Raw genomic sequence first — 22,793 nt, 5'->3', positions numbered from 1 at the left:
ACATGGTATATGAGAGCTGATTTGGAGCCTAAACTAGTTGGAGATTGGATAAAAACTATTTAGTCGTCAACTAATCAACTAGTTTCTTAATTTGAGTTTGACTTTTGTTGTAGGAAACTATCTTTTATTTTAGCTTTTATTTGTTTATTTTCTAGACAAATTAACTTAGGAAAGTTAGAATTTTATTATTTTGATTGTAAATTAATTAATTCCTAATTCAAAATAAAGGAATTAATTAAGCCAAATTAGATTAGGAAAGGAGGTGGAATTCGGCCACATTAAGGAAACCACTGTGGTGGCCAGTTTTGACCTAATTATTTAGGCTTTTATTTTTTGTTCTTGAACCTATTTAAGAATTATTTTTCAATAAAAATTTAGTACATTATTCATACAGAAAAATATTTGTGAAAAAGAATTCTCTTTGTTCTCTTTGAACACCTAAAACACCTAATAGAAATCAAGTGTTTTAGTTTAACTTATCCATAGAACATCCATCACCTATTGTGATGTCTTCATCATATACCAAGATTTTTAATCACAAGTTGATTATGGGTTAAGGTTTCCATTAGAATCTGAACATAATTAATATCTGGGGGAATATAATATGGGTTTAGAAGTAAGTCGACCTAGGTTCGTATCATTTTGTATCAGAGACAAATTTTGTTCAGGTTTAATCTATCTTATTTGTTTTATTTATTTTTATGTTATTCTGCAATTTTAACATTAGGTTAAGATTGTGCTTAGTTCATACACATTCTACATAAAACAAAAAAAAAAAAATAACAAGCCAATTTGTTTCCTAGTCAAATTAGGTTTCCTTGCTTTACCGTATTTTTGCTTTCTAGTTTGTTGGTTGTTTTTCATAATTTCTCTAGTTAATTTGGTTTTATTGTTAATTTTTCTTTACTGTTTTAATCTTAATTAGTTGCATTCATATATTCCCCCCCCCCCCCAAAAAAAAAAAAGAAGAGAATTTGTGGTAACATATTGCAAACTCACAAAATTTGCAATTTGTGTGGCCGTGGGTTTGAGCTTGTGTTTGGTTTGGAATTGAAGTTTGTGTACTGTTTGATGCTGCTGGAAATTATGTTTGCATCATTTTTTTTGTGATCTAAAAAAAATTAAAAAAAAAAAGAAAATCCAAAAACCGAATAAAAAAAAATTTGTAAAAGACCGGTTTTGGTTGAAAGTTTGGAATTTGAATTTGTTTGAGTTGGAAAAAGTGAACTTGTGATATTTGGAGTTGCTGGAATTCAATATTTGCTGCTGGATATTTTAATTTTGAGTGCTAAAATTGTTTGGATTAAAATTGGTAAAGAATTTGAAACAAAAACTTAAAATTACAAGAACTACAACCAATAATTATTCCATATTTTGTTCAAAATCGTTCTTGTTCATTTTTGAATTTCTTTCCTAAATTTTATCCTTAAATTTTTGATTTCTTAATATTCTAGTCTGCTTCTTACTAATTTTGAAAATTGCTTGTTTATTTACCTGATTTTGGGTTAGTTAGGCCGAGATCAGATTTTGTCAATTCACTCGATATTTGTTTGTTTTAGTTGCTGTTATGTTGATAAATTTAATTAAGACATACTTGTGATCTAGTTTCTGTTTTGTGTGTGTTTTAATTAGAACTTTGAGATAACTCTTTGAGTGGAAAAAGGTAAGAGAGTATGAGCTTAAAAGAGGGATAAAAACCAAAACTAGTGAGCAAGCACGAGTGTTAAGACCTTATTTGAGTGAAACACATGAAGGAGTATTTTAGTAAGGATTTTTGTGTTATTTATACTAACACGAATGAGAAAGGGAGATGGCTCATTTAGAATTAATGAAGATGAGTCCGTAGGGTTCAAGGGTGACTCTCGAGCAACTGAAAGTGGAGGTGAGCCTAATAACATGATGATAGTCTTGGAACAATTATGGATGAATGCTCATTTTTATCACCTAGATCAAAGGATGGATAGGTTAGAAACATCACAAGGTGGACCGAATCCAAGGGTGGAATTACATGGAGGCCGAGGTCAAGGACGAGGAGGTAGTGGACAACCTAGGGAAGAATCCAAGGATGGTAATTTTGGAGATAATCTTGAAGAGGAAATTGATAATATTTTCACACTCTAAAGAAGGCCAACCTGTGGGAGACAAACTAGAGAAGAAGATGATGACCTTGGAAACATTAAGGTCAACATACCACCATTCATGGGAAAGAGTGATCTGGAGGCTTACTTAGAGTGAAAGGAGCGAATGGAGATGATATTCGATTGTCATAACTATTAAGAGGCTAAGAAGGTTAAATTGGCTGATTTGGAATTTGAACATTATGCACTCAATGGTGGACAAATGAGAAAAATACCTAAAGGATAGTTGGTGATGAATTGATTACTACTTGGTGACAAATTAAATAAGCCATGGGGAAGAGATTTGTGTGGACTTACTATCATAGGCTGTTGCATCAAAGACTCCAATCATTAAATCAAGAAAGTAGGACCGTAGAAGACTACTACAAGGAAATGGAGATGCTAATGATGAGATTGAGCATGAATGAGAATCGTGAGGCAACCATGGCACTGTTTCTACACTACTAAAAAAATCATTTTCAGTGACCCTTTTGGTTGCTAGAAATTGACTTTTTTGCCCCTAAAGTAAGTTAGCAACCAAAAAACAATGGTCACTGGTTGGTCAACTAAACGTTCTAACTAATTGTTTTTAGTAACTAAAAGTTTTGGTCATTAAAAACTCCAAGTTTTGGCTACCAACTTTTGAATTTTTAGGGACCAAGTTTTAGTCTCTAAAAGTCAGAAAAAATCACCATTTTCCTCAAAATTTGGTATCCTAAAGTCATATCAGTGACCAACATCATAGTTATTAGCGACTATTAATATGGTCACTAACAAGTAACATTTTGGAACCAAATACTTTGATCATTAAAAACTACTGATAGTGACTGAGATGTTGGTCACTTATGGTCTTTACATATTGTGAAATATTTTTAATCACCAAAATTGGTCATTGATGCACTAGTCTATTGTGAAATATTTTTAATCACCAAATATTGGTCATTGATTTACCAGTCACTGAACACTCATATATTTACCAACCAATAAGCATGGACTTTCAGCAACCAAAAGTTGATAACTAAAAACCAATTAATTTAGTTATTTATATTTTTTTAAATTAAATTCATTAATTACTATTAGTGCAAAAATACACAATATATAAAAGAAAATTAAAAAATTTTTATAATACCAAAATTTTAAATATTATTAATAAAATAATAATGTCATTACATACATATAATAGTCATTGCACAATTAAAACAATGATTCAAATGTGTACGATATAAGAAAATAAAATATATAAACACGAGCAGCTAAGAGTAACGATGATGTTGGTGGGGAATGGTGTAAGTGGGAGGCGAATGTTGCATTGAACTTGTCGTTGCATTAAACATGGTCTTGGTCTTTGGAAACTTGAAATCTGAAAAATTGAATAACTAATATTAAGTGAAAACCAACCTACTATAACAATTTGCTAAAATAACTTCAAGATAAAATTCTAAGTGCAACTTAACCTATATGGAATTTTAAACCACCAAATGCCATAAATGAATAGTTACTACCAACCATACGCTACATTTGAACAAAAATCTTTCATGTACGGTTGAAACAAAAAAATGTAATTTTGATATGCCTTAGGAACAATGAAAATCAATCCAAAACAAGTCTATTTCTTTCTTACGATGTCTCAGTCACTACTCACAAGACTTTATGGTCCACTAGGCACATAAATAGCAACATAGCAAAGAAGGTGAGCGTTTCACATCCTATTATCCATTAGTCAAAAAGCTCCAAATTAAGTGCACTGGTAATTTATTTTATTCTAAAAAAGTGATGGTAAACACATGGCAATAGGTAGAGAACAATAGTTTTGTGAAAGGGAAAAAAAAATTGTCATGGTTTAATAGTGAGACCTCTTAAAAAGACACTGACCAGTTCCAATGGTAATGAGTTGAAAATGATTTTAATCCCTAGTTCATCCATCCTTTCAATGGTTCTTTATTCTCAATAACAATTCCAGCAATGGTTTTTGTAGGACATTTTTTATTCGTGATCAGATGATAAGGCTATAATAGCAATGAAAGGTATAGGCATAATTAGAAGAAAAGAGAAAGAAAATAAATAAATAAATGAAAGAAGAGAAAAGAATACATTTAGGATTTACCACCACTCTACTTATGGACATGAATAGTTCTTAGGTAGCTTTTCTTTTTTGATAAGTATCTCTAATACCTCTATCAAATTTAGATTTATATCAGGTGCTGCCTTGTCTTTGCCAATTGTGCCTGCTTAAACATGTACTTTTTTGCTTTTGCTTCTCCAGAGTTACTCTGTATTGAAGAAAGAAAAGCAAATATAGAAAATAGATATACCTTCAATTTATATGCTCAGAATAAACTTGGTTTATGCATAAAGAATCTTACTAAAAGCCCAAAAAAAAAAAAATTCATGTTAGAAATTCTATAATAATCGCTAGTATACATATCTTTTTGTGGAAGGTTGAAACACATTCACTGGATTGTTCAATGCACAAAGCTCCTTCCAAATGATTAATTAATTTTATCTTTCATCTTCATGTTATACGATGTTTCACATAAAACATTTGAGTTGCATCCAGATTTATGAGTTGACAACTACATGTGTGTATCTTATAATCTAGTTTAAATAAGAATTCACTAAACCTTATTGTGAGTGGAGAAGAAAAGGTCTTCATACAAGTCAGAAGAATTTTGATTGCTATACATTTATCTCATTCATTTATGCATGGAACAACTAAAGGAATAATACATTAGTATTGTCACAAAACAAATCAAAAAGTGGTAAGTACTTTCACAGAGGATCAATAGTTTCACAAAGCATCAATAGGAATTGTACATTCACTTAGAATAAATAAAGAAAAAGGAATCAATAGAAGCAGATGGGTAATCCCCAAATGCATCTTTTTCCCTCCAACCAATGGAGAAAAAAATGCATATTTTTCTCCATTACTAATTAAACATGGTTAGCTATGCCAAAGTAGAATAAGGTTTCAACTGGATAATCAAATAAATTGAACCTCATGCACAAATGCACAAATAAAAATACCCACCCAGAAAATGTAGCAAATAAAATTAGAGTTTCTAATCTGATATTATAAATTGACCATAAAAGGGGTGAAGTTTCTAGCATTTTCAATCTACCTAGATGAACTAAATAGGGAAATTTTCTATATTTCCCAAACATAATAGAACATAATCTATAAATAAGCAGTGTAGTAATTGGGATTTAAGCATGCAATATAATGTTCCAATGGTCATAATATAATTAATACCTGTGTCTCTAGTTGTGTTGCAAAAGGCTTCGTGGATTCAAAAGGAATTGCACCTTCAATTTATCTAGGAGTTAGGATAGAATTTGATAGCTTTAGCAATGAAGCATGACCCATCTTTAACAAATTATCTTTGACCGGTGACTAATTTGCTTAATTCTTCTAATTATATACATCCACATAAAACATCCATTAAAATGAAATTATTATGGTTATTAAGGGTGAACAATGTAAGTGATATAAGCACTTTATAAATAAATGACAAGAATAAGCATTTGCATGATGTATAATGTGATTATCTCTGCCAAATCTTCAGAATATATAAATACACCTCCACAGCTTCTGCCAAAATCTTCAGTAGCATCTGCTCTCTCTGAGTAACAGCATATAACGAGTTCAATTTTATGTCTGTTGTATATATAATTTATGCATAAAACTATTAGCTTTAACAATTAAGAGGAAGTTATTGTACTATAAAAGAGAAATAAAATTAAAAAGAATGATAACAGACAGCATCCAGTTCAAACAAGCAGGATTTAATCAAGTGATAGCAAATCATGTTGTTTCATATTTCATAAATCAACTTAATATGTGTGGCTAAAGGCTTATAACTGTAAAGTTGAATTTTCTTGGAAAGCGGATGAGTAGCCAGAGATATAATGAAGAAAAGTAACTACTAATTATATACATCTACAATTCATATCTATTTACTAACCTGTACCATATAAAAGACATTAAATTTGATGAGACAACCATAAAGATCCAACAAACTGTAAAGCCTTATTAAAATAAAGAGCAATAGTGAACAAGAAGCAACTCTGCCTATAAATTATTTGGATCCAATGATTAGTTGTCTAGGCATAACCAAACTAAATGAAAGAAAACTACAAAAATAATAAATAGTAGGAAATGTACAGACATATTTATCACCTCTTTATTTTTAGTAAATCCTTAATATGTGTATGTACCCTTGACTAGTATAGTATGCTATGATAAGTGGGAAGAAAAACTCCAAAGATATCTCTGACCGGTAACTAATTTGCTTAGTTCTTCTAATTATATAAATCCGTATAAAGCATCCATTAACTGAAATTACTATGGTTATAAAGGGTGAGCAACAAACGCTTTGTAAATAAATCACAAGAATAAGCAGTTGCATGATACATAATGTGATTACCTCAGACAAATCTTTAGAAACTATACTCACATATATACCTATGGCCCCTGCCAAAATCCTCAGTAGCATATTCTTTCTTTCAGTAACTGCATATAACAAGTTCTCCTATTTTATGTCTGTTGTATATATAAAATAGGATAAAATAGTAGTTTACACACAAAACTATTAACTTTAATAATTAAGAGGAAGTTATTGAAGTCAAATAAGGAAACAAAATTAAACAGAATGATACCAAACAACATCAAATTTAAACATGTCAGATTTAATCAAGTTGTATTATATAACAATGAATATTACAGCAAATCATGTTTTCCCATATTTTTCATAAATCAACTTTATATGTATAGCCATAGGCATATCACTATAAAGTCAAATTTTCTTGAAAAGTTGATGAGTAGCCAGGAATATAAAGAAGAATAGTAACTACTAATTATATACATCTACAACTCATATCTATTTACTAACCAGTACCGCATAAAAGATGTTAAATTTGATGAGACTCAAGCATAGATGGCACATCAACCCATTAACCAAACCAGATTGCTTATAAACTTGACTTGCCAAGTGAGTATAATGTGAGCACCACCTTTAATATTGCTAATTTATCTCCATTTGCTGTAGGTGATGATACAAACCTAGGTCAACCTACGCCTAAACCTGTATTATATTAGCCTAGATTTCAATTAAGTTCAAGTTCTTATGGAAACTTTAACCCCTAACCAACCTATGATTAGAAACCTTGATATAGTGAAGACGTCACAATAGGTGATGGATATCCTATTAATAAGTCAAAACTAAAACACTCACTCTTTAATGATATTTTAGGTGTTTAAAGAGAACAAAGAGAATTGTATCTCACCATTAATTTTTTTAATAATATTCAAGGTGTGTTCTGTCTCAAAAACAAGGCCTTAAATAGGCTAGAGTCACCAGACAATAACCCTAAAAGCTAAGACAAAAACCGGCCAATAAGATTAGGAAACAAGCTTGGCCGATTCTCTCACTACCTTCCTAAACTAAATTGTATTAATTAATCCCTTTATTTTGAATTAGGAATTAATTAATTTACAAGCAAAATAATAAAATTATAACTTTTCTAAGTTGATTTGTCCAGCAAATAAATAAATAGAAACCAAATAAAAGACTAATTTCCTAAAACAAAAATTCAAAATAAAATTAGAAAGCTATTTGACTATATTTTTAACTAAGCTGTTTTTTACCATCAAAATTAAATTGGAATAAGTCAAACTTGCTTGATCATCAAGTGGAATCAAAGCCAGCAGCAAACTAGTCATTTTCGGCCAAAAATTGAGGCTATGCGCACAAGCTGGTTTTAAGTGCCCTAGCTGCTGCCTTGTCATGATTCCATGGCCCCTTAATGATATTCATTGAATCCATAAAGTGTTAGAACCATTTCTTGCTGCCCAGAGTTCATATTTGCACGAAAACAGCTACCCAGGTGCATAATGACTTCCACCACTTAGATGCTTAAAACAGGTTTTGTATCTTTGGGTATGGACAAGCCCTTTTAAGAATTGATAACTCCTTGAATAAAGGCAGCCAGGTTGTACTTAAGCTCAAGAGCTCTAATGATTGGCCCGGTATTCATCCGTATCGGGTCAATGCCCCAGCAGGTTGTCGGTTGTGCGGGTTTGGGCAGATCCTCATTAGGTGATGACTTTGATTTGAGGGCAAATCCTTTTCAAGAGGAGAGAAATGATGAGAATCCGCTCGTACCCTTACAATCGACTACCCGCTGAGGTGCTGACCCTTTACAAATGAAGTTGGGACTGATCACTAGGGCATAAGTAGGAAATTCAGAGAATATCTGGTTAGCTTCATCCAAGTAGTGGTTCAATCTCAAAAGAGCATGACATTATCCGAAGAACCAAAGCTTGTCTTGTGTATCCAAGCTATGAAAGCAGAAATGGACCTGACAAGCAGTTTTGGTACATTTTTGGATCTCGGACAGTGGAGAATGGATCCAAAACTTCATGAACTCAATTGATATCACCAAGAGGCCATGGAATCATGTCAACTAAAGCTAAGCCATTTAAGTGAGGCATGTGTGCATGAAGCTTCATAAGGGCCGAAAGTCATCAATTTAGATGTTGACTTTGACTTTTTTTGTTGTTTAAGCAAGTTTGACTTATTTCAATCAAGAGGCAATGTATGGGAATCATTATTAATTCTATTTGACATCCTATATATAAATTAATTAATTCCTAATTCAAAATAAAGGAATTAATTAATCCAAATTAGATTAAGAAAGGTGGTGGAATTCGGCCACATTAAGGAAGTCACTATGGTAGCCGGTTTTGACCTAATTATTTAGGATTTTGTTTTGTGTTTTCAAACCTATTTAAGGATTATTTTTCAATCAAAATTCAGTACATTATTCATATAAAAAAATATTTGTGAGAATGAAGTCTCTTTGTTCTCTTTAAACACCTAAAACACTTAATAGAAATCAAGTGATTTAGTTTGACTTGTCAATTGAACATCCATCACCTATTGTGGCATTTTCATCATATACCAGGGTTTCTAATCATAAGTTGATTAGGGGTTAACGTTTCCATTAGAATCTGAAAATAATTAAGATCTGGATTAATATAATACGGGATTAGGAGCAAGTTGACCTAAGTTCGTATTAGTTTAATTTCATTAAATTAGCCTCTGAGGTGAAAAACCCTTCAGTTTCTGGATCCTAAAGTGTCACAATATAAGTAGACCCTTCGATGTTCAATTTATATGATATGAGAGTTGAATAAAGTATTTTTAACGCATTTAGTATGCACAATGCGTAGGTTTGATTTCTAAAGGGTAAAAAATATTTGTATTATATTATGGGTACCCGTACTGAGACTAAAGGCAATCTTATGGAGGAGTAGAGTGAACATCAATGGTATCTGTGACTGGATTATGTTTTTAAAATGATTTTGGGCATATTAGTATAATATAAATATATCTATATACAATTTATAATATATACATTTACAATTTGAGTAATTGATATATATGGCTCGATTTTAAATGCTTATCGTATACATGTATGAATATATGGTTCTATATATATGTATTATCATTTTGTGTGAATTTTAACATTTTTTTTATGATTTTAAATTCTAATGCATTCATGGTTAACTTGAGAATCTTGGTATTTAAATATTGTAGTATTTTGAATTGACATTTTAATATTTTTGGAAAATGTTTGGTTTTAAAAAGAAAATTGGAAATTGTATATTTTGAAGTATATATATTAGTATTTTGTATTTTCAGGTGCTTAAACCGATTCATGATGTTATATAGTTCATTGTTGGTAATTGTGTTTGAGCATGAAATGATGATTTGGAGTAGTTAAATAAATGGTCAAATTTGGAATAATTAAATAAATGGTTAGGTTTTTAAATATTAAATTTTGGATTATGGTATTGTATTTGTTTGGGAAAAACAAAAAGTATGCTTTTGGAAGGGTTGTTATGAATACTATATTGTTATTTTTAAATAGTGTATCATATAGTACTAGTGGTTTTGTTATATGTTAATAGCTGGCATAGGCTTAATAATCCTATTTGTATTTGCAATGTAAGAGAATGAAAATGAGCTGCATGCTATTCCCTTAAAGTGATGATGACTTGTGTGCCACTCTCTCATGACATTGGTTTCTTTGTATCTCTTTACCATACAATGGTGTTTGGGAACACCTTACACCAACTAGTAACGCTAAATATATCGTATGATACATTGTATGATTTTCTAGCACATACGCATATATTGGTGGTTCTACTATATTTTCATTATTGCTTTTGTGATTATAATGATATTGTTTATTGTTTAGTATTAAATTTATGTTTCAGTTGGTTATTAATATTTTAAATTTCTTAATTATGAAATGCTTATTATATGATGTTGATTTAGGGTATAGTTGTAACAACCCAGACCACCCGCATGAGATATTGTCCGTTTTGGGCCCAACTTGCCCGGTTTTGTCAAAACGCATCTCAAGGGAAAGGTATCAACACCCTCTTATAAGGCATGCTTCGTTTGTAACAGCCCAGACCACCCGCCTCAAGATATTGTCCGCTTTGGGCCCGGCCGGCATGGTTTTGCTCTTCCCGACCCCAGTACAACGGTGGGTCATAGGAAAAGGCCTCTTGAAGGGAAAGGTATCCACACGCTTATAAGCCATGCTTCGTTCCCCTTTCCAACCGATGTGGGATGTTACAGGAGGATTGTAACATCCCACATCGGTTGGAGAGGGGCACGAAGCGGTCTTTATAAGGCTGTGGATACCTCTCCCTTCAAGACACGTTTTGACAAAACCTTGAGGCTAGGGGGGAGAGAGGGAGTGAACCCTGGTCCAAAGAGGACAATATCTTGATGCGGGTGGCACTAGGTTGTTACAGTGGTCTCAGAGCCAGACCCGGATCGGTGTGCCAGCGAGGACGCTGGGCCTTAAGGAGGGTGGATTGTAACATCCCACATCAGTTGGAAAGGGGAACGAAGCATGGCTTATAAGCGTGTGGATACCTTTCCCTTCAAGAGGCCTTTTCCTGTGACCCACCATTGTACTGGGGTCGGGAGAAGCAAAACCGTGCTGGCCGGGCCCAAAGCGGACAATATCTTGATGCAGGTGGTCTAGGCTGTTACAGTACCCATGTATACTTATATATGTATATATATATATGTATGCAAGACTATACATTTGCAGACATATATATACATATTTATACATAAATAAGTATGTATATACACAATTTAACACAACCACCACATTAAATACAACACCTATTCAAAAATGATAACTTTTCAAATACACACCCATAATTTACAAACGAGGTGTCAATGGAAAGCTTAAGAGATGAGAAATATGCTACTACTTCCATTGGGCTTAATAGCACCAACGTTGTCGAAAAATGGCTGGAAAGTTTCAGCTAAACTCTCCTTCAATGTATCTCACAAATGGTTTGGAATTTGGACAAATGGAGATCATTTTTTAGGCCAAGGAGTTGAAAACTAAGGGGCAAGACCGATCTTATGGCGAAAGACTGTCAGAAAATGGACAACAAGAGAAATGCTGGCCGTTGACATTGGACCACCGATCCTCGTGCATCCGCTAGCCAAACTGCTAGAAGTTGGACAGCCAAGGTTGCCCCACCGTGGGCCACCATGCCGATCAGCACATGTTGACGTCCGGTGGTCAGAGCATAACAAACAACCATTCAACCAAAGAGAGAGAGAAAGAAAGAAAGAGAGAAAGAGGAAGAAAGAGAAAGGTGCTGGCCATTTTCTGCACATGTGTGTGTATAGAGAAAGAAAGGGGGAAGAAAAAGAAAAGAAAAAGAATAGAAAAAAATCATTTTTATAAGGATGACATGTGGCACTCTCCCATTGTGACACATGGCATCTTTCTAAATGTGACATGTAACACCTTCCAATTGGTGACACGTGGAACAAATAAGTGATTCCATTAAATATTCCACTATTCGATAAAGTAAGTCCTGGAAAAGATAGGCACGACTTTACAAACTCATAACCTTTCAAATGTAGGTCCAAATTAAACATGTTGCCAGTCTACTAACTCGTACTGACAAACACTATGACCTAGTACATGAGTCAACATCAAAATCCGTATAAATAAAAAGTAAACTCCAGGTTCACCAATCAGTCCAGATCGCATCTTGTTTTGACTATAAATTTTTATTCTTAACTCCGATTTTGGCGTACTACTAGTTTACAAACTCGTGTCGATGAGTACTTTGCCATGGTACCTCGGTCAACAAAAAATTCCTCTCATACTAAAAATTCAACTATAGAATCCACTTGGTCAAACTTGGTCAAAAATTCAAATTCATGTCATTTTTTCGGGTTAGGGCATTGCAACAGGTTGTACACAAATTAAATGCTTGCACTCTAATTAGGGAGATGAGTAAATTTTAGTACCCTTTTACAAGAAATGGAATTCAATTCAGGCATCCATGTCCTTATCCACAAAATGATGTAGCCAAGAGGAAACATAAACACGTTGTTGAAATAGGTTTGTGTTTACTTATAAAAGCAAAAATGCCCTTAAATTTTTGGTGGGAAGGTTTTAATACTGCAGTGTATCTGACCAACGGATTATCAACAAGTGTTCATTCAACTCCTTTTGAAAAATTATTTTGTCAATAGCCAAATTATGAATCCTTAAAAGTGTTTGGATGTGCCTATTATCCATTCTTAAGACTTTATTCAAGCATAAATTCAGCTATTACATGGATTTGTGTGTCTTTATTGGTTATAGCAGAGCTCACAAAGGTTATAAATGCCTATATTCATCAGGAAGATTATATATCTCAAAAAGTGGTGTTTTTAATGAAGCACACTTTCCTTTTCATCATAATTTTCCTATTTATGTTACAACCTCAAAAAATTAGCTCCCAACTAAGCATCATTTAGATACTTATTCTACTACACCTCAATGGATTATACAAAATCAGATTCAGGGAGCTGCTTTAAATCCTGCTGCTTATTCATCTCCAGTATCTAGCTCACGCTTGTCAAAGAATAACTTGTCATATGAATTAAGAGAAGTAAGAACATCTATTGACTCGCTTAACTCAATTCATTCCAAACTATCCTCTGCTTCTACTGAGTATGGTTTTTCTACTTCCTAAATGACAAAAAATCTCACTATCAGTAAAGAGTATGATGATAGCAATATTACAAAACAATTTCATCAAGGCATCAATGTTTATGTTGAATTGCAATTAGAAGAACCACAAAAGTCATTAAATACTCATTCTATGGTCACACGGTCAAAGAATGGCATCTTCAAACCTAAAGCTCCATTGGGAATTAACAATGCATAGCCATGTTTAGTCCCTTAAATCACTAGAGCCAAAAATAGTAAAACAAGCCTTGGAAAATCCTAAATGGAAATAAACAATGGATGAGGAATATGAAGCCGTAATGAAAAATAAGACATGGATTTTAGTTCGTAAAATGCCTCACATGAATATAGTGGGCAAAAAGTAGGTTTTTCAAACCAAGCAAAACTCAGATGGGGCAATTCACAGATTCAAGGGCAGAATAGTAGCAAAGGGGTTCCATGAAAAGGCAGGTTTTGACTTCTATGAAACTTTTAGTCCAGTAATAAAACTTGCAACTATTTGATTCATTTTAACTCTAGCTTTGACTTTCAGTTGGCTTGTGAAGCAAGTTGATTTCAATAATGCATTTTTAATGGGGAACCTCAAGAAACAATATATATGCATCAACATGAAGGATATATATGTACAAGTTATGGTGGTTATGTTTGCAAATTGCATAAAGCCTTATATGGTCTAAAAAGCAAGCTCTTAGAGCCTGGTTCAAAAACTAAGGTATAGTTTACTGCGAAACGGATTTGTCAATGCTGTCTCAAATACTTCTCTTTTCAATCTGAAAACTTCTACAATTCATATGTTGTTATTGATATATGTGGATGATGTTATTATCACTAGTTCAAGTGAACAGAACATAACAACTTTACCTCAAAGTTTGAATTTGATTTTCTCTTTAAAAGATCCTGGAAACTTGAATTTGACTGGGAATAGATGTTACAAGGAGTTAAAAGAGACTGATTCCAACTCAGTTGAAGTATATACAAGATTTACTTAAGATAACAAAAATGGACGAAGTAGATTTGCATTTCGTTAAGAGACAAGGTGCTGGAAAGAATTATTGAAGTCATGTATGTTCCCATAGATGAGCAGATTGTAGATATATCAACAAAAGCTCTTGGAGTTGAAAGATTTCAGTATCGGTGAGGAAGATTAAATGTGGTTGTTGTTGAGGAAACAAGAATAAAGATAACTCATTAGAGTTTTTCATGTTGTTGCCTCATAAATTCTTCTTCTATGGAAAATCCTTTTTTTTGATTTGTGGGAAGCTGTTGACGGATATTGTTTTTTTTATTTTTTATTTTTTATTTTTTTATGAAGGAAGAATCTTAAAAGCTTGTGAAGTCTTGTACTGCTCTTGGAGATCACCCCTTCGTTTGAGGGAGGCTGTTGAAGATATTTCAAAACAACATAACTCGCGTTTTGTTGAGTTGGCTTTTAGTTTGTAAAGCTTGTTAGTTTGTGGCTAGTTGTTAGGCTGTACATCATTCTGTTTTTAACCTTCACCCCAGTCCTTATTCTATACCCTTGTAATATAAATACAAGGTTCTGGACTTAGCTTTATATAACCTTTATTGTACATCAATAAAGAAAGGATTATCAAAGAAAGGGTTAAAAGAAATTTTTGTGTTTTTCTTTGATTGGGTTTCGTTTTCTTGTTTTTCTTCACAAACCAATCGAAAATATATATATATATATATATATATAAATTAAAATCAACGACTCAAATTTAAAAAATCCACAGTGCTGAAATTTTTTTTTTTTTTTATTGTGCTATCCAGAAATTTTCTTTCGCAAAGACTGTTTTAAAAAAAAAAAGAAAAAAAGAAAAAAAAAAGCCATTTCCCAAGAGAAAAACGAAGAAGAGATGAAGTGAAGAGTGGCTGTTAGGAGAAGAAGAAAGTGTGGAGATGGAAGCTTAATGTTTTTTTTTTTTTTTATCTAGTATTTTATTTATTTATTTATTTATTTAAGATATTTTGATATTTTATTAATGTATAGTGTTATAATATTAAAAAATTATTAAAATGGTAATGTATTTAGGGAATTTGTAATGTAAGTAGAATTCCTAATTTTTTATGATCTAATACATAGAATACTAAAGCACTGTACATAAAGTGAAAAAACCTAAAATATCTTTTATGAAATTAGACTTTTCAAAATAGGAACACATGCATAACAATTAATAAGTATTTTTTTTTTTTTTTTTAAAGAAAGATCTTTAAATAACAGATACAGAGAATGGTTGCAATGAAAGCTAAGTATGGTTTTCCAAATAATATTATAAAGCATAAGGGCAACATCAGAAGCAGAATCCCAGTGACTTCTTTCCAGATTCAGAAAAAAACATCAAACGTGGTTATAAAAGATTGATATTCACACTAATGAACATTCTAAGGCAAATATGATAGCATTGTTATACCATTAAGACGGGTACTTCATAGCATAGCTACCTACCAGAGGCATATCTATCTCAAACGATTCAAATTTCTTTTAAAATTCCTTGACACTTCTTCAATTTGTCTTAACATTTTTTTTTTTTTAACTATATTGAAATTGGGAATAAACGATCGACTGTGTCATGGCTGCAAGAAATATTCACGAGTTGGTCGGCTAAAAGCCTTGTTTTCATAGTTTCAAATTTGTTGTCCTGAAAATTTTGAAGAGAAGCTACACTTGATTATAACTTCAAAATTCATATTCTTGGATTTGATCATCTTATACATATATGTGTCTTTTTCTAAAAAATATTTTGTTTGTAATAAAAATTTATGTATACCTATTACATATACATGATGCAATGTAATAGACCATTTATAACGAATCATTTATGAATATCTAATAATTATTTTTGTAGAATCCCTATAAAAACAATCAAATAACAATATTTAAATTGTCTATAACAATTTTTCTGATCAAATAACCCATAGTTGTAAAACGCACATTTTTCCTTTTTCTTTTTAATTTTTAGACAACCACATACCTTTTTTGATTTATTTATTTTGTAAAAATCACATATTTACTTTAATGTTGCAAAATTATTTTTTTCTTTTTGATAAAACCAAATACTTTACTTTAATATTGCACAAACTTATAAATTTTATTTATTTATTTATTTTTGCTATTGATAAAAAAAAATTACCATTACTAAAACCAATGAGACACATTTAGTCCAAGTTTGGCATTATTGATATGGTAACCTTCTAAGCAGCAAAGAAGCATCCAAATAAATGAGTTGATAAAGAGTTTGGATTCTAATTGAAAGGGAAAAATTTCAAGTCCTACCCTCGCCCTAGTTGAAGAAGCAAAGTTGGAAGCTCTAGCCTTACAGTCAGAGTACCGGTATTTATGAATTTTATGTAAAAATATCGGTTTAAGGGAAAAACTATGGAATCTTATTATTTTTGGTTATTGGGAGAAAATAAAATTAAGCTTTTGAATAAACTATTATTTACTAATTATGGTTAAAACATCTTCTAAAATTAAACCTAAAATTCCTTTTCTTAAGAATTAAAAAAAAAATTCCATTTTAATCTGCCCATATAATTGCGCCCACAAACTACTTGTTGGTTTTTTTTTTTTTTTTTTTTTTTTTGGGACGCACTACTTTTTGAACCTGAACAGCCAAAATCAATGAAATCAACCAAAAAAAAAAAAAAAAAAAAAGCTAAAATCAACTTTTTTTCAAAAGCTTAAAAAGCTCAGAATAAATGGATAACAATCATTATTCACAAAAAAACAAAAAAACAAAAAAAAAAAAACGAAATGAAACCAAAAAAAAAAAAAAAAAATTGCTTCTATCCGCATTCTCGGAAGTATAATTCTTCAACCAAAACTTGTGTCAATGGTTTCCTTTTTTCGTAAATGCAACAATGGTTTCCTATTCTGCCGTTGCACATGATTGGCCGACCTATGCGTACACCTCAGGGCCCATGTCCACCCACTCTTTTCAATTTTTAGTTTTTTTCCATATTAAATTACTCTTAACAAATTTAGAGTTAATAAAAATAGAAATTTGCCCCCCCCATACTAAAATATACCAAATAGAGTCCAATCTAATCGAGTATTACTATATTAGTTTCTGATTCATGTTATAAAAATCAATCGGATTTCTAAAAATGGAATGAAGTTAATTAATAGCTTCAATATATAATAAACCAAATTAACAATTTCATTTGGTTTTTTTAATAATAAAGTTAACATAAACCAAGGTAAAATGTATTTAATACTTAAGTTTTAATATTACTTTTTATAAATGTTTTTGACGAAAATAATTTTAATTAATAACTATCATTGGAGTTTTTTAGTATTTTTGTTAATTTGTTTTATCATTCACATTTAGAATTTTAATTTTGCCTTTAATCTGCTTTTATGTTTCATTTTTATATATCTTTATAAATGTAACTTGTATATGTCCTTTATAATGTCATCCATGTAATAATTAAATTCACCTATAAGCAATTTTTCTTTCGTAATCACATAAAATATTTTGTTAAAATATTAATATTAGTTCAAATAGAAAAAAAAAAAAATCTTGAGTTTTGTTTTCTTTTACCCATTTTCTTTATGTCATATTTTTTTCCTTAATTAATATTATTTTTTACTATTTTTTATTTTTTTTAAAAATCGTATTTTAAATTATAATATTATTAAAAATACATATATTTGGATTTTTATTTTTTTCCCCCTTTTACATTGCGGCCCCCAACTAAATATCCTACTTTTGTCCGTCCACACCCAACCCACATTTTGGTACTATAATTCTTCGACCAGCATTACACTAAGAATAAACTTGCTTCAATGGTTTCCCTATTTTGTAGTGCATGACTTCTACAAAATAGTGACTGGTTATTAATATTTGTTGTACCATATTATTCATGTAAAAGATGGTATATAAATTTTTTGGTACCATAGATTTAGGCACCTACCATAATAATTCCATAATATTAAAATCGTTTACCAAATAAAGAGAGGTTTATTGCTTTTTACCATTAGTAATGAACATCAACAGTATCTATGTTGAAATAATAAATATAAATTAAAAATATATTTAATTATATACTAATTGACCTTTTTATATTAAAAATCTAAAGCAAACATTACAACATAGGAATCCCATTGGTATTCCATCACCAGTAATGAGAAATAATGTTTTTTTCAACCTAATATGCTCGTAACTAATACTTTCCCAAATGAGAATAAAAGGAAGAAAAGAGCTACATAAAAGGAATGTACAGAATATTAAAAACTAGGTGCTTATTTGGTGAGACTTTTGATTATTTATTTCTTAGAGAAAGATTTTATTTTTATTTTGTATAATTGTCTTAAGATTTAAAATGATAGTCATTTCAAACTGTCAGTAAAATAAGGCTCACTTTAAATGCTTTTCTTTTGTGTCATTATAAATGATAGTCATTTATCATTAATGTATACATTATCTATCAAATGAAATATAAAAACAAAGGAACCAAAAACATAAACGAGGAAGAGTGATCAAGAAAAACAAAAGTGATCAAGAAGTGCTTTATTTTTTCTATTATTAAGTAGAGAAAAACATCAGCCTCAGAACCATCGTTATAGCCCAAAAAGTAAATGTGGGTCTAAAACATTCTTATGAATCAATAATATGGGGGTAATTAAAAATGAGAACTTTTTTTTTGGAACTATGTGTCATCTACAGAAAGAAGGCCCCAAAATGTGGTGATAAAAATTGGGAGTGTAATATACACTCATAAACCAGAAAGAGAAGCAGAAGTAATCGCTGGTGGGGTTTGAGCAACATACTCGTCAATATCTGTCCAATTTGTTTCTCCCCAATGCTTCAACATTTTCTTCCAATTGCATACTTTGTCTATGCATTTCTTCAACCTTCCATCTTGGATTCTAATTCTCCAATGTCCATCTGTGTAGTTATCTTTTTCAGCTTGACTTCTATCCCATTCCAACTGTGCCTTTTGCTTTGATTTCAAAAGGCAAAACTGCTGCAACATCTCAGGCATTGCGTCGTGAACTTTCCACCATTTTTGATGAGCAACATCACTTGCAAATTCTTGCATAAAATCAATATTCCAATTGCAATCATAGTCTCGATAACACAACCATGGCTTCAAACCCAGATAGTGCAAGACATATAAGATTGGAGGCTCAGCACCAAAGAGTCTAGTCTTCATTTCTTTCACCTCTTCATCATCACCAATCCAGAAGTTCTTCAAGAAATTCATGTGTTTCGGAATCCTATGCCACCATGTAAAGATCTCATTCAGATATCCTTGATCTCCACCATTATAGGACTCTATCTCATTAATATGTTCCATCAAAAGCTGGAATGTGCAATTTGACGGCTCAATGACCATCACACCAGAGTTGAAAAGTGTACCGTTGTTTCCTGTTGCTGAGATTTCTGGCATCCCAAATAAGAAATCGATGTTTCTCAGTATAAGCAAATCGGCATCAATGAATATGATTTTGTCATAGTCGGTCAGCTGCCATAGCCGAAATTTGCTGTAGTTCCATTCATTGTATGCATCTTTCTCAGCCTTCGGGTTCCTTATCCTTTGGATTGTTTTGATCTTCCAACCAGCTGCTTCGAGTCCACTCCTGTGATACTCGCTAATTGTCTCATCAACAAGTATGACAAGGTCTCTAGTTGATCCCAACATTCGAATACTTTGAGCAGCAGCGATTGCTCCACAAACATAAACATCTGCTGAATGGAGAATAGTTGCATACGCCTCTCGACGAACATTTCCCGAATAAACCACCTCTGTTTGTAACATTTTGTATTAGATCATTTTCCTTAAGTTACCATAAATCCCAAACAACTATTGCAAGTGCAAAGAGTTGATAAAAATGGTTTAGAACTCACCTTTTCCACCGAGAGGAAGTGCAAGTTCACAGGAACCAACCGGGAGCTGGAGTTTCTCTCTGACAACATTCAAGTTTGGCTTGTATAACCAAGCATTTCCCTCCCGAGCAACAATTTCTTTGCAAGTGAAAAGATTTGGCATTGGAAAGCAGTTTGTGACAAAAAGCAAATGAACAGGGTAGTAAGCTTTTGAAGAGGCTGCAAGTCTCGCTGCTTCGAGTTGCAAGTGCAGTCTAGCAACATCTCTTGACCAATTCCCTTCATTTCGACAAGGAAGCTTCACAGCTATGAGATCTATCCGTCTTCCCGGGACATTGAGCTTTGGTAGAGATGGACAAGTAGGCACCTCTTCTTCTTCTAACTCATCTATCCATTCTGGATACAGGGAATCCCAAGTCACATTTTGTGCAGCATGGTCTAGATTCAGAACAATGTGTGCAGCATCAGGAATAAGCTGCTTCCACTTATCAATCTCGCTCCCATTGAAGTTCAATAGTCCAATTCCTTGATATTCATTCTTCAAAGGAACTTTCTTTATAGCTTTTATGATATCCTTCCATTCAATGTCTATGTGTGATATATATCGTGTATCTGGACCACCCCATATCCACCTGTTGACAAAACTTCCCCTGAACCAAACAAGTTTTGCGTCATTAATCCTATTCATTGTACTTGCTAGAGTTTCATTTTTTCATGGCATACTGCAACATAACGTTGTATAAACTAGAGGAAGAAAGCTGAAAAACATACCGAGAAGCGGACTGTGATTGATTGTTATTGCTGTAAACCTCTGGAGAGTATATTAGTGTTACAAAAGTGCCAGAAATGATAATAAGTAGAACAAGTCTTAGCAGAGGAAATTTGCATTTTGAACTTCTATCTTGGATGGATAGGTGGAAAGGCTTCTCAGAATCTTTAGCTCTACTCCTCTGTAATCTTCTTCTATATATGTCATCACTGTGAAATGAAGCAGATATTCAAGAACAAATTAATAGGTAAAGGGAAAAATCAATAACAGGAGTGGGAAAAAAAATTGCGAAAAAAAAAAAAAAAAGCAAATTACATTTTACTAACATATTTATTTGCTCATTATTTCATCAACACTAAAGTGTATACATGTGAATCTTGAAACATCATTATCATCTTTAACTCATAGGCCTCGTAACAATTTCAAATTTTTGAGCTTGAGGTAAAACTAGAGGCCAAGGATTGGAAATTGACTATCAAAATCATTGCTAAGATTGAGTTTCGTTCATCTAACTTTTTGCAAATTATTAGAACCCTACATCTTCAAATTTCATAGCCAATAATTTCAGTTTTCATTCTTTTGCACCTTGTCAGTGACAAAATAAAATAAAATAAATTCTTAACAAGGAATAATTATGAGTCAAAATCAGCCAAAAAAATCTAAGAGTTATAGATAGAGGAGGTCCCAATTGAAGAATTAGCAAACAAGTTACAATCTGATTGGTTAGTTTGAATCTTAGTTTTGCAATGATGAATCATGATGAAGAAAAAGTGTGAGATCATTTATGATATGAAAGGATAAAAGACTTACATGGATACACGAGGAGACGTACCCATTACTCCTCTCATGTTGATTTGTTAGCAACAAGAAAATTCAGCATCTGATCTACATAGGTACATGAACAACAAGCAAATGTTATCCAATTCATAACCATTTCCTGTCTAAATGAGAAAGAAGAGTGATATATATATATATATATATATATGTATGTATTGTTGGAAAACAATACAAAAAGTTGAAAACTATGCATTTCTCAATTAAGATTAAGGATAGAAAATGAAAAAAGAGAAGTATCAGAAAGCTTGGGAAGGATTTGAAGAATGAGTAGTTCAGGTTTTAAGATGTAGTCTTAGCTTAAGCTAATGATCAACAACTTAGTGATAGATACGCATAGATAGAGAGAGGCATACAAAGACTAGGAAAATTATAGAAAATTATGAAATCTAAGCATGAAAAAAAAAAAATGATTCAACCAATGAAACATGCAAAAATGCACAGAGAGAGAGAGAGAGAGAGGTGGAACCTGTAAACTCTGGAGGTTTGGCCGAGGGATGAGGATGAGGATGGAGGAGAGAGGGACAAAGTTGAGATGAGAGTAAGACAGAAAGAGTGTCAATATAGAGAGAGTAACGTCTACATGAATTTTTGTTTAATTCATTTTCTCTTTTTGTTTCTAGTTTGTCACCAGCATTTCTCTTTCATTATTTCTTTTTATTTGATTTCGTTCTATTCGTTTATTTCCAATTGTTTCTTTTTCTTTTTTCTCAAGGGTTCTCGAGAGTTAGATTAGGTGATGTAAAGTCATAAACATTAGAGTAATCTCCATAATCTTGGTGAGATCGTATTCATTAAACTTTTCTACCTAAATATTGGTATTAAAAGGCAAAAACAGAGTTTATATAAAGGCAATCAAATCAAACGAACCACTTCCATTCCAATCCAAAATAAAATAGACAATTAAACCCGCTTATTTTTTTTAAGACTGTTCCTAGAAATAACATTATTAAAAAAAACTTGTCAATCATTTTAGCTGGAAATATTTGTCTCAATATATCTTGAAAAGGAAAGGATACAAGCCTAAGTTTTTCCAGCATTGTAGGGATCTATATGCATAATTATCGTAAAAGTAAAAAGTAATGATGTAAATGTTTAAAAACTTAAAATGATTGAGCTTGTACTTTGATATTATGGAGAATGATCAATGCTCAAAACGTT

At 31.9% G+C, this 22,793-nt stretch overlaps 1 protein-coding gene across 2 annotated transcripts; it reads right to left on the bottom strand.

The window, feature by feature from the left end:
* Positions 1–18,678: 18,678 nt before the first annotated feature.
* Positions 18,679–22,317, bottom strand: LOC107425575 (UDP-glucuronate:xylan alpha-glucuronosyltransferase 1). 2 transcript variants are annotated; one of them, XM_016035584.4, is made up of 5 exons: positions 22,102–22,317; positions 21,609–21,678; positions 20,801–21,007; positions 20,051–20,679; positions 18,679–19,948 (listed from the first exon to the last, which is right to left on the bottom strand). In XM_016035584.4, the coding sequence occupies exons 2-5, from the start codon at positions 21,644–21,646 to the stop codon at positions 18,915–18,917; spliced, it is 1,908 nt and encodes a 635-aa protein (XP_015891070.3). In that variant the 5' UTR covers positions 21,647–21,678; positions 22,102–22,317; the 3' UTR covers positions 18,679–18,914. The 2 variants fall into 2 exon arrangements, with proteins under 2 accessions (XP_015891070.3, XP_015891069.3); XM_016035583.4 differs by having other exon boundaries at positions 21,609–21,683; positions 22,102–22,316.
* Positions 22,318–22,793: the final 476 nt, after the last annotated feature.

The sequence above is a fragment of the Ziziphus jujuba genome, chromosome 7 (assembly GCF_031755915.1).
Source record: "Ziziphus jujuba cultivar Dongzao chromosome 7, ASM3175591v1".
Taxonomy (NCBI): Eukaryota; Viridiplantae; Streptophyta; class Magnoliopsida; order Rosales; family Rhamnaceae; genus Ziziphus; species Ziziphus jujuba.
This window is presented reverse-complemented; position numbering and strand designations above follow the sequence as displayed.

Excerpts from the sequence above, each read along its gene's own strand:
- LOC107425575 (XM_016035584.4), bottom strand. The coding sequence starts at position 21,646 with ATGAGAGGAGTAATGGGTACGTCTCCTCGTGTATCCAT. Across the intron at positions 21,008-21,608 it reads ACGTCTCCTCGTGTATCCAT|TGATGACATATATAGAAGAA; the intron begins GTAAGTCTTTTA and ends TTCATTTCACAG. Across the intron at positions 19,949-20,050 it reads ACTTCCTCTCGGTGGAAAAG|AGGTGGTTTATTCGGGAAAT; the intron begins GTGAGTTCTAAA and ends TGTTACAAACAG.